Raw genomic sequence first — 13,126 nt, forward strand, 5'->3', positions numbered from 1 at the left:
TTGCATCGTTTGGTGCATAAGTTATAATTTTTAGTACAATTTGTACCAGAGGACACCTTTTGTTGCTATTCTCTAATGGTGAACGGTTTGCTAGGAGAAAAAAATATGCTTTTCAAAAATAACTGGGCAAACTTACTACAGCATGGGTTTAGAATAAAGAGCAGCCTGACCATGGCAGTATCAGTGGTCCATAGCTTTCACTTTAAATAAGAGACACTTTTGTGCAATGCATAACTTAGGTTTTATTAGAAACATTGTCAAAAGCCTTTACTCTACTTGAAAACAAGAATTATTGGTACAGTTGGCCCGTAACACTCATTTAGTTTGCTTGCTGTTAACATGCATGCTTGGGGTGAGTAAGGGTATTCAAATCTCAGTAGTGTATGGCCACATGTTTAAGGGACATTTAATACTGTGGTTTTTTAAAATAGGTTTCCAGTGTCCAAATGTGATGCTTTCTTGAAGCTAAATTTCAAGTGGACAGGTGCTATTGCAATAAAATTAACCACAGTGGAACTTAATGAGTTACTTAGAGCCAATGGTTTTAAACAAAAGCACAGCTGCTACAGTGGATATGTAAAATTGCACTTGTACTATATTTTAACAATGCAACTGCCCAATAGTTTCATTCCATCTTTCTAGGCAACTATCTCTGAAAATTGTCTGCATATACCTTGATCCCTCATATCCACTGATCAATATGTACAAACCTAAATAGCAGTACAGAATTTTGATACTTTCATCAAAACTCTTTTTTCTGGCAGTTTGTAAAGTTGTCAACTTTGCACGACTGAGGACTTGTATTCATGATCTTTCCCACATTTCACCCAATATTGGAAGATAACCATTTTTACAACTTTAACAAATTTATATTTTACATCTCTTTAAAAGCTATTAAACATTAAGCCACATTAACAAAGCATAAACCATTGTCAATATTTCCAGGGAGTGGGGTTTACATCAAGGGAGAAAAGAAATTTAATTCCACACGTATTGAAATTTTATTTCAACTTAAAAAGTCAACAGCCTTTTTTAGCATGTTCTTGTTCAATTGACTCATCTCCATCTAGGTTGCATTCTCTCTTATTTACATACTGGTATGTGCAGCAGACTTAGCAGGTCTTCAGAGGTGAACACAGGGAATATTTAATAAAGGAGACTGGCCAAAATTGGCATCACTCCCAGGGTTATTACCGACTTGAGATGTGATTTTTACACCAGGCTAGTACACAATGTAGTCTTAACAGATGCACACAACCGGGGCAAGCTAACCTTTTTCATGTAATACAAAGACTTAATCAGTTATCAAAAGGATAGTGTTTGTACAGCACTCCAGCCAAAAGCAAACATTGGCCACTTTGCCCTAACAAATGCACCAATTTCAAAAGACATTTAACTGATATAATTTCCACCACTTTATTTCCACCAGCAATTAATTTTTTTGTAATTTTTATTAACCTTAATGGAAATGAAGAAACCATAAATTTAAACCACGTCTCAATGTAATTTAATATCTGCTGCAGAAATGCCCCACAACATGCAACTCAAGGTGACTGCAGGTTGTACTCGCTGTCATGCAGATTGCCACAAACACTCCAGACGCTCGTCCTAAAGCAGCAGTGGAAATGCACAACTCATAAAAAAATATATATTTTTTTTACAAATTCTATGGGGGGGCAAAAACCATGATAAATACAATAAACTGGTGCAAGACCACAAGGGTAATTATTTGTAAAGCCTTTACCATTCGCTTCTGCATTGATTTAAGGGTAAGGCATGTGTAATATTTTTGTATGGTCCTGACCCAAGCTTGCTGGGTGGTGAAGTGGGGATAGTGTTATTAGTTACTTAGGAGTTGCTCTGTTGCCCTCTCCACATCCCAGCCATGTGAAGACAATGCCGCTATCACTCCGTTCTGTTTACAGGAAGGGAAAAAACAATGAAAATATGAACACACATGATGGTCGTCAAAGTCAAACTATATTGAGCATTTTAAATCTTCAAGTGAGACAGCAGTAAAGTGAAAATATTGAGAGCAATGGGTAATGTGCGTGAAATGGCTCTGAAGCTTGTGCTCACCCTGTCGAAGCCCATGGCACATAAATGGTCGATTTTACGCTGATATTCTCCATTGTAGGCAGGTGCCCCAGCATACATATGCGCCCACAGTCTGGCCGTTTGCACAAACATCTCATGGTTTTCTTTGTACTGTGGTAACAAACAGAAAAGGCGGCGGGGTTAATAAAGCCAGGTGTGTCCACGTGCCCTTCTGCCCAATGCCAAATCACTTCGTACATTGTGTTGAAAATGAAGTCAGTGACCCTCGTCTGTTATCTGCATGAGGCCTTGAAATTGTAAGCCATCTCTTACATTAATCCTCAAGCACTGTACATGTCATGTAGCTTAAGCCTTACACATGCCCACATATGGCTGCTTGCTGGTGGTCGGGAAAAACATTTTGAGTCTAAACATTTTTTTACACTTGCTCATGAGCACAGTAGAGTACATGGTGGGGAAAGAATACTCTATCTTGGGTTTTGTAGCTGGATCTGCAAGTGTAGAAATTGTAATGACCATGCATCCAGTTACTTGGAAATGTGTCAAAAGCAACTGATGTGTATAACCACATAGCAGGGAATTAGAAAAAAATCTAACCTATTGGCCAAGGCATCTTACAATTTTAAGGGGCTACACCCAGTCTTGTACATTCAATAGTCTCAAAAGCAATGACTTCTAACATTTTGCATGTATTTATAAACACTTTCCCTGCTGGCTTTTATAGCTTGACGATTGGTTAAAAATGGTCCACCCTGTCATTGTTCACTTCGCATTTTAGCGACGCATCGGGTTTGTTAAAAGGTGGATGTAAAACGCACGCAGCGGGGGACCCGGTCCCTGCCACTTACTTGCCGCGCCACCACGGCATCCTGTGGGTCGTCGGGCTCGGCTGCAGCTAGCAGAGCCTGCAGGGAGAGTAGCACGGTCCGCAGCGTCATGGCGGCCGCCCTGTGCCCCACACAACAGTCAAGCATTGGCCGTGTGCGCGCAAGGCATGACAGGTCGGCATGGTGGAGACACTCGTTGGGGAGTGGTGCTGCCCTTGGCAGCTACACGTGGATGTGCACGACACAATCTGGAATGACATCTCCTTTGACACCGACGCAAGCTGACATAACACAAGCCAACAGCGCGCGTGGCTTTCAGAAGGCAATTAAATGCACGTGAAAAGGCAAATTATGTGTGCAATGGCACACCAGTGTGTGCATTTAGACGTACACTCGGTTGCAATTCTCCATGGATGCTATTCCCGGTGGCCTGTATCAGTTGACTCCCTCAAAAGCGGGGTAAGGGACTGGTAGGCAAAATGGATGCGAGTATGCACGACTCTTCTACCGAATCATTACCCCCTGCATTCAGGGTGGCTGCTGGCCACTGGGATCTGCATGTCACTTTACCCAGGACAGGTTCTGATGGGACTTATTTGACTCACGCTGGAAATATGGTTGTGATTGTATATATATTCTGTAAAGATTGCCACAACCGAATGGGTATTGCATAACAACTAAAAAGCATTTACATTCAACAAAAATGTTACACGTGTAAAAGAACACAGGTTTATGACAACAAAGCATTTGGCAAAATTACGTCAATATTTAATAAAACAATATTACGTCTATACAAAGTATCATAGCTTAGAAATAAATGGATCCACCTTGCGCAGCAGCAATTTTAATGACCAAGACTGCCTTTGCAGTCCATCAAGTTGACGCTTAATGATAAAACTTTAATAAGACAATAATGCATTAGAGTACTTTTTTTAATTTATTGACATTCACAGGAACAACTGGATGTATGTGTTCACATTTGCTGGCTAACTCACCACTGGTCTTTGAGGATGTCCAAGCAAATTGCACCGGTTACTGAACTTATGTTTGGGTGCCAAATTTTGGTGATAAAACGGACCTGCAAGTCAAAGAAAACATGATTTCATCCAATTACACGACACCAAAATAAAACTGCTCAATAACTCTTATGAAAAGATGGCCATGTGACACCATCTCTTTGAGTGTAACATTATATTTATCAACAATCCTACGAATGAAATTTCAGCAATTAGAATGTTTTCCCTAAGGAGATTGCTTCACTTGCTAGTTGCAGTATTATAGCACATGGCAACAATGTTTGACAGTATCTTAAGGTTTATATCTTTGGAGTAGCCATGGAAACTTTTACCTTTGGTGTTGCCTTTTGATCTTGAAGCCCTAGGACTAAAAAAATATTTCACGAAAAATTTGGCTCAAATGAAACTCCCTATAAAATACCTTACCTTGATAGCAAAATAGTTCTAAAGTACAGCATTTCTCTTTCTGTGCAAGGAATGGCTGTATTCTATATTTGTTAAAATATATATTCCATGGGGAAAAAAACATTTTGAAGGACACCAATTTTTTTTGGTTGACTTGTTTAGATGTGATTGTGCAATGTGCTCACTCACTTTGGGTGGATTAAACGGATACGTTTCTGGGATCTTGATTTCCAGCATATACCTTCCACCTACGATGGAATTGGGCAGATGAAAATGAGATTGGAGGTTAGGCATAACTGGATTTGTACATGAATCAAAGAGCATGGGAAAACATGTGTAAGTCATACCTAAAATGGTATTTTTACAGTACAATGAGCCAGACACAAAAATATCTTAAGCCAATATTTCTCATGAGTATCATCACTACTACACACATGCATACATTATCACCAAATGTGATTTTAGATTCCTAATGTATGTCCTTGCAAAATTTGTCTTATTCAACAAAAGTTGAAACAAAAAACACTTACCTACGTCATGTCTGGCATTACATCACTACAGGGAAATGCAATGCAGGCAGTGCATAATAATTGTAGGGATTATAATCGCAGTATCATTAAATGTTCTTACACGCATTGCAATGAGGTTCCCAAACAATATCTTAACGTCTTAAAGTAATGCATTGACGTAATGACTTTATTTGATTTAATATTTTATGCGCCTTGCCATTTCATTGTATACCTGACAAATGCTTTACCTTAAAGCATTTCCCTAGTGTCTTGGGCTTAATACACTTCAAATATAAGAGGTGATTTGCACACATTCAGTGAGCATGAATTGAAAGTCAGTTTAAAACATGTCCCCATGGTAAAACAGTGTTGATATGGAATATAGACTCAGTCTTCAAACGGACAAATTTGCTTGTTATACAGTCGTGTCACACGTGGGGCAGAAGAAACGTTTGGCCTCTTTACCCTCGTAGGGCGTGTCCGGGGGCCCTGCAATCTCTCCTCGCAGCTCTGTGAAATTCTCATCCACCAGCTCAACCTTTATCTGGCTCTTGTTGGTCTACAAGACAGAATGAATGCCGACACACGCGCACACACACAAAAAAACACAAGCATAAATGCCAGGGCAAGACAAGCAGCCAAATACAGTATGTCCATTGCTACCAATCTGTTTCAGAGGATGCAAAAAACCCTGAAAGACATTGCTTTCAAAGATAAGTACACATCAGGAAGTAGATATATTTTCCCTGGGCTAAGGTCCATTTCCTCGTGACAGCCACTTTATAAATAATTCTGAAAATCAGCTCACCTTTCCACAATGTGAGGTTGCTGTTGACTTAAGACACCTCTATTATCTAGAACACAGCGGAGACAACATATCTCTAGGCAACAACTAAGTTTACTGCTGCCAACCTAATAAGCACGGGCAATGTCACTGAAGTTACCGTACGGACACGTAAATTGAGTGATTAAATACCTAATAGCCAATGGAAATGGAGAGAAATAACAGCCTCTAAATATTCCCCACCATGTCAGGTCCTGATATAAAGGAGTAACCTGAGCCGTATTGATTATAAGCATTTTATAAAATAAAACAAGAATGTGTAAATATTGAACACCTAATGCTTGAAAAACAACTGGTGGTTGATAATGCCATTGTAAGCTCACTTAAATATAATAACTTAGGCAGGAGGAAAAGCTGGGCTGGGTCGAATTAAAAGTTAATGTTTTAACCCATGGCTCGGCGTGATGGCTTGCCGGTAATTAAAAACAATACATCCATAAGAGGTTTGTTGGGTTAGATTGCGTAAATGTGTCGTTAAAAGCCGCCACCACCCGACACAGCCAACTAGTAAGGGTTGTCACGTAAACAGAACGTGCCAATTCGACACATTTACGCGATCTAACCCAAAAAAACTCTATTTTGGATATTGGTCGCGAAAGCCTACGTGTTAAACTAACATACATACACTATTACCCCCCCCCCCCCCCCTTAGAGTTTAAGTCCCCCACTTTAAATGTAAGCATGATAAATGCACGAAATATATTAACTTTCAGAATAGACTGCCAAGGCTCAGTTCCCCAATTCAAGGGTTATGGGATGATCCGGGTCCTAAATATTAGGGTTGGGAGTCACGAAGTTAATATTCGAACTGCTGTTTAGGTTACATGTTCAGGTTCCAAATTCCAGGATTCAGACCACTGGGCTTAAGTCTCACACACCACGGTTTAGATAGAAGTCTGATGTCAACCAGCAGACGTAAAGGGGATAACGTCACAAGCCTCATATCCATAACCCAGGGTTCACATATCATTGTCTAGGTAAAAAAACAATCGTTTTGGTTAGTGTTCATATCCAAAGGCACAATTATATTTCCAAGGGTTTAGTTTCCATGACTCGGGTCCCATCGTTCATCAAATCCCAAATGTCATGTCCCCAATGTGAGGGTTCGAGACAAGTTAATGTTCCCAACGCCACGATTCGGTACAATGGGTTTACATCTCTAACCATAGGATTTAGGACTCAGGCTTAGGTCCAAGGTTTAGGCCCCGATATTCAAGTAAAAATACCATGAGTTTAGGACCCGGGGTTATGCCCCAGGTTTCATGCCTCATAACCAACGCTCATACCCCAGAGGTTTATGCCATAAGAGTTCGGGTCCCAACACCCAGGTTTTGTCCCAAATCTTATCGGTCAGTGCCCATTTCATTCACCGTTGTACAATGACCTACGGCGTGTCCAATCATACGAGTGCGGCAACCGCGCAACTTTTTTTCCCCCTCCTCTTTCTAAAATGCCCGACTTCGCCTACCACCTGTCCAAAGATCATTCTCCCAGCGCAAAGTTTAAACACCGTCGCAGCAAAAACAGCCACCGGCGGCGCCGCCTCCTCCTCCTGTGAAGCTTGCTGACCATGGTTGGTGTAAAACGTCTCCGGGGCTAGACAGGCGGGGCAAAACAAGAGAGCGGGCGGTGCTTTTGCGGTTCGTTATCCCCTTGTATGCGACACGGGGTTTCTTCGGGAACTCCGCTCTCTCTTCATACGACACTCACTGAACACGCAACTGGCCCCGTCACTATAACGCAGCGGTATTGCGGTAGAAACATTAGGCCTGGGACCAAGTACGTACCGTACTTGGCTGATGCAGTATACTCGATCAATATCATTAATTTTACATAAACGCCAAACCCAACCCCCGTAGCTCAAACGACCCCGAAGAGTGGGCCTGAGGCCTCGGGCTTGACTAGAATTCCCACGGGGTGGAGAGGCGCCTCCCCCCGGCCCGTCCCGCCAGCCCGACGCCCTGACACCGCTGAGGCCCGGCAAATATTTGTTTTTTTGGCGCGGCTCGTCGACCGGCGGGGTCTCACCTCCTCGCTCTTGAGCACCTCTTTGAATTCGCGCTTTATCCTCGCTACGGCGATGTTCGCCATTCTGACGAGCGGGGATAGCAACTTCTGTCACTGCCGCCGCCGCCGCCGCTCAGCGCGACCCGGGGCAAAATGGCGCGGCGGCGCGAGTGCGCATGCGCGGGAAAGCCCCCCCCCAACCCCCTCCCCACGCCCAACCCCTCCACGCCTCTTAACCCCGCCCCTCGCCTCCCCTGCCCCCAGCCCCCTCTTAACCCCGCCCACACACCGGGGGGGGGGGGGAAGCCGCCCTCACGTGACGCGAACACGTCACCTGACAACACGTTGCGCTTCTGATGGGCCACTCTGAGCGAGACGTTCTGTTTTAAAGTGCAAGCAACCCCCAGGCTGTCATACGTACATGGTGGGGGGGGGGGTGAGATGTAGTGAGATTTTTCGATTTAAAGCTTTCGTGACTGCAGGGATTCATCTTCTTGGTTCTTTCGGTAAAGTCACGTAGAAGGGAAATAATAAAATAATACAAATTTTACATAATAAAATAATTCTCACGACGTTTCGGCCACAACGCAAGCAGCCGTCCTCAGGTGAAGAACAGGTCTGTCGGAAAAACAGCGTCTGAATGAGAATTATTTTATTATGTTTTATTTTAATTATTTTATTATTTCCCTTCTACGTGACTTTTACCGAAAGAACCAAGAAGATGTCGTGAGATGTTAACTACCTCGCCTGGTATGCAGGAGGTTCATGGGTCCGATGCGGACTCTGACTCCTGCTGTATAGTTGGGAGTTTGCGTGTCTCTCTCCCTTAGGGTCGCGTGGATTTTTCTCCGGGTCCTCCGGGAGTTTCCCTCCACGTTTAGAATTTGTGACCGAGTCACTTCTGAAAAAGAGCTATAGAGCTCAGTGGGCCTTACCTGGTAAATTTAGAAGGGAAAAACAAGTTTCGTTTGTCAATTTCCCCTTAACTGACGTTGCATTTCTAATGGAAACTAAGCGAGATGTTCTGTTTGAGAGCAATTAATCCCAGGCTTTCATACATGGGTGCTGGCTGGCGCTTGGGGTGTGAGCCGTGGAGGTTCGAGATGTGAATCAAGGAATTATTGAGATCAGGGGGCATGGACCATGGGCCCTGGCTGACACGTGGGGCATGAACCATGGGGGAAAAGACATCACGCCAACCCTGGGACACGAATACGATAGGACCTCTAACATGAGCCATGGATTTGAACCCCAAGACAATGGGACTTTGGAGCCTAAGCTAAGAACAATAGCACATAAAATATTGTCATCTTAAGACACGAAACCTTGCAAGAAGTCCTTATATTTTGGACTTGACCAAATAACCGTATGTTAAGCAGGTTGAGACTGGATAGCGAGCACTTGGCTGCATTGAGTAGGTGTTATAGGCCACTGCGGGCCCACATTGTGGGCAGCAGAGGGCAGTGTAGGAAACAATATTATTGTCCCTAACTTTCTACAGCACTGAACTTTTTACTCACTTGTTTACACTTGTCTGCCGCCACCAACCCGCCACAACCAGCTTGATGAAGAATGGTTAAATCGCCTCCGAGGCCTTCATCCAGCAGTGAGTTGCCAATGGATGTATACTTTACACGAGAACAATCGTAACTGAGACATGCAGTTTGGTCTTAAAAGTGAATCCCTTTACAATGAAATATATCCCCTCGAACATGAACCATCCAATCTCAGAGACCTGGGCTTTAAAATCCTGGGCTCTGGCCTTTTACCGGGGTATAATACCAGCAAAATATTTTACTCTGCAACACCAATTCATCTCCCGGCATAAGTCAACTTACTACACTTGGTCCAGATGTGATAAAAATACAATCAACCTAAAATAAACACACACCCATTTGCCGGGAATAAAAGTAAAGAATGAACCATGAAAAAAACGTATACTTTTAAGATAGAGCTGGGCTATCTGATTATTTCACCACTGCATTGAACGACTCTAGCGATTATCGGTTTGATTATTTGATTAATCAGATACCACCGAAAAGTCTCACTTCTAGTTCCACGTGTGTCACTGGATGGAAGGTGATGGGTAATCGATCACAAGAAACAATAATCTACAGTATTACAATTTTTAGTCGATTAATCAACCTAAGCTGTTATAAATATCAACAGCAGCATGTGGATTAGCACTAACATTCCTCATTACACAGAGGTGGGTCAGTTCGACTGAGATACTATAATTAATCCGCCCTCCAGTACAATTATTTGTAAACATGTCATTGACCCTGGTACATCGTGTACCCGAATTAACCATCAACCGTGAGCTATCCACTGCTGGATGAAATTTTTCCGCAAGCCGTCAAACACGAAGGGCTTCTTCTTCACCCATTTGGCTATCAGTGCCTCGACCATCGGTCATAATCTACTGTGTTTTGCGCAAGCCCACACATATTTCTTCACAGTCAATACGATGTCTCTATCGTTTTTTGTCTAATCTGAAAACGATACACAATATGAAACACTTTGAAGAGTTGCATGACGTGAAAAAAAAACCATTCTCACTACTAAGTAATGTTCGTGAACAAGTATTGCTAAATAAAATAAGTTTATATCCTTTTATGAATGCACTTCTGCATGAACGTATCCATGTGCCGTGTCGGTGTTGGGGGTTGCTTGATCATACTTCACCAAGCCGGTCAGTACGGGGCGAGCCAGGGCCGGTTCAGGTATCACTCGACACTTGTGTTAGTCGTGGTCGTGAAACAAACTCTGGGTCGCTAAGTTCATTGTGCAGTGCACTTGTCACTGCGAAACTGCTGCACCGTATGACCAAGTAGAATTACCTCCAGGACTATCTAAATTAAGGCTGTCTTCTGACAATAACCAGCACAGCTACAGGCAATGTAATAATACATAGGAAACAAGACGCCTTATGTGTTTCAGTAATTCATAGATTAATTGGTCGTAAAGTTTAAGTTAAGCCAATTCATTATCCATAATAACACGCACAAAGAACTGAAGCCCATGTATAATTTAAACACCGTGCAAAATTAATGCGTGCTAGCTGGCTAATGTAAGTCTCAGTGATGCTTAAAAATAATTTCAGGTCACAAGCCATAACATGTGACGTCAAAACAACAGCTAACTTTAAGAGTGAGTGTGAGACATTCTGGAGGTGTCAATTCCCTTTTAAAATAGCTCTCAGGCTTCCATTTTAGGTTCATTTGCACTGCAATAACAGTCAATGTCGCAATAGGGTAAACATAAAAGCTGCAGATCTGTCGTGATCCCAGCAGGAGCAGCACTGAGACACGACGCGGGTCTCATCTTTTGACCCACAACCCTAACCCGTGACCCCCTGACCCAACATAGATCCCACAACAACCACGCCTCTTCATCTTACCTGCAAACCGACCCTACCCGCCTTTGTTTAGACTCGAAACCCAACCAGAACTTGCACGTTTAAAAAAAAAATCTCCCCAATAATATCCATATTTGTTTGTATGCAATACGAGTATAGCAGTGTTAAAGCACCGTGTTAAAGCACTGTATTACCTACATACTCATAATTTTAGTTTATCACACACGGCACACATTATTGACGCTGCTTAATAGTCCGTACAACATAGTGGCTGTTACAAAACCATCAGTGTAAATAGTTGTTTTCAAAATGAATATTACATTGCTTGTTTCATGTCAAATTCCGATTCACACATCTCTGTAATGTCCTTCACGTATATCGACCCCGCCCTATCATGTATTTGACCTCCATCAGTTAGTAAACATGCACATATATTTCTAAACAAAATGTTCGGAACAATTCAGCGTCCAAGCCAAGCCTCCTTTCTCGACTCGATCGCGTGTTCGCCTCTGCTCGGGTACCCACGTTAGAGGTCGCCCGCGGATGACCCGTGATGAACAAGGGTGCCACGGTGGCGAAATGTTAACTACCTCGCCTCGTATACAGGGTGTTGTGGGTTCGATCCCGAGGCTGACGCCTGTATATTTGGATGTCACTCTCCCTGTCATTCTCCAGGCCTGGATTTTTCTCCGGGTCCTCCGGTTTTTCTCCCCCACATGTAGAAACGTGCGTTTAGAGTTGAGAGGCCGCTATACATTTCCACGTGATAAGCCACTTCGTTGAGCTATCATTCGTGGGCCGGTCGCTTCTGAACACCTGTGCGCTCTTTACGCAAGATAGAATGCAGGGGGTTTGAGGGAAAACACAATGGAAATGTGGTAAAGGTACAATTGAAGATACTGTATTTCTTATAGATAGTAAAACATAGGCAGGGGGGGAGAAATTACTGAAGCTTGAACTTGAACAGCGGAGGGAATTGGCAGTGTCATGGTCAGAGGAAGGGACTCACACTGACACACACTGACACACGCATTCCGTTCCTCTATGTAGCACCTGCATACATGTGCTACTGTGGACTCACCGTGACTTGTCACATCCGAGCTGCTGTCAGACCAGATGCCCTCAACCCTCGATTTCAAGGTGTGTGTGTGAACCCTGCAACGTGGCCTTGTTTAAAGGAGGGCAGGTGAAGGCGGGGGGGGGGGATTCACGGCATAATCAATGTCAAACAATTTTTTAAAACAAATGTTAAACGCTAAACAGAGTAACGACAGGATCTGATATTGTCTGCTATGCATTTCTGCTCTAGCTCTCACCGCTTACATATTTCTTGCACCTTTATTTTTTTTACATTTCTTTGACTTGAAAAGTGTATCATGTACGTGCCTCATGTTCTCAACTACTTTGCGCTTATAAAAATACACAACTAAGAAGTGCTTTTTTAAGCTTCTATCCAAGACAATTGGGATTTCCCAAACATCTTGATGCGACCGCATCGTCGCCAGATGCTGTACAAACGGTGGTGACAAGCGTGCAGAAAAGTAATTTAAAGAATATGGCTACGTATGTTTACAGAAAGGAGAGAAAGAATGCAGTGGGTTTGAGGGAAAACACAATGTAAATGTGGTAAATATATAATTGAAGATACTGTATTTCTTATAGACAGATAGGCAGGGGAGAAGGGGAAATTACTGAAGCTTGAACTTGAACAGTGGAGGGAATTTGCAGTGTCATGGTCAGATGGAAGGGACTCCAAGACCCCCTGGCCAACAGTAGAGAAGATGTGGCCTGCCATTGATCAAGAGGTTGGCCAAAAACTCAGCCAGTGCTTTAGTTACATGACTGCCTCTCAGTGTTTCATAAGTTTCACTCTGAATCTTTTATAACTCGCTCCACAAGTATGTTTTCCTGAGTTTTATTTTTGAAAAAGCATATTCAATGCACAACACATTTGCACACTTGTGTCACAAAGACTAGAGGGCATTCAATTGTTATTGACAATGACGTACAAAACAATCTAAGATTTGTCTTCTTGGTTCTTTCGGTAAAGTCACGTAGAATGGAAACAATAAAAATAATCAAATAAAACATAATAAAATAAT

At 42.7% G+C, this 13,126-nt stretch overlaps 1 protein-coding gene across 1 annotated transcript; it reads right to left on the reverse strand.

Annotated features, from left to right (window-relative positions):
• Positions 1-229: 229 nt before the first annotated feature.
• On the reverse strand, positions 230-7,845 carry UBE2K (ubiquitin conjugating enzyme E2 K). Its single transcript, XM_078863147.1, has 7 exons — positions 7,688-7,845; positions 5,281-5,374; positions 4,496-4,554; positions 3,881-3,963; positions 2,907-3,006; positions 2,080-2,208; positions 230-1,915 (listed from the first exon to the last, which is right to left on the reverse strand). Exons 1-7 carry the CDS (start codon positions 7,748-7,750, stop codon positions 1,841-1,843), a joined length of 603 nt encoding a protein of 200 aa, XP_078719273.1. The 5' UTR covers positions 7,751-7,845; the 3' UTR covers positions 230-1,840.
• Positions 7,846-13,126: the final 5,281 nt, after the last annotated feature.

Source organism: Lampetra fluviatilis, chromosome 15 (genome assembly GCF_964198595.1).
Source record: "Lampetra fluviatilis chromosome 15, kcLamFluv1.1, whole genome shotgun sequence".
NCBI classification, from domain to species: domain Eukaryota; kingdom Metazoa; phylum Chordata; class Hyperoartia; order Petromyzontiformes; family Petromyzontidae; genus Lampetra; species Lampetra fluviatilis.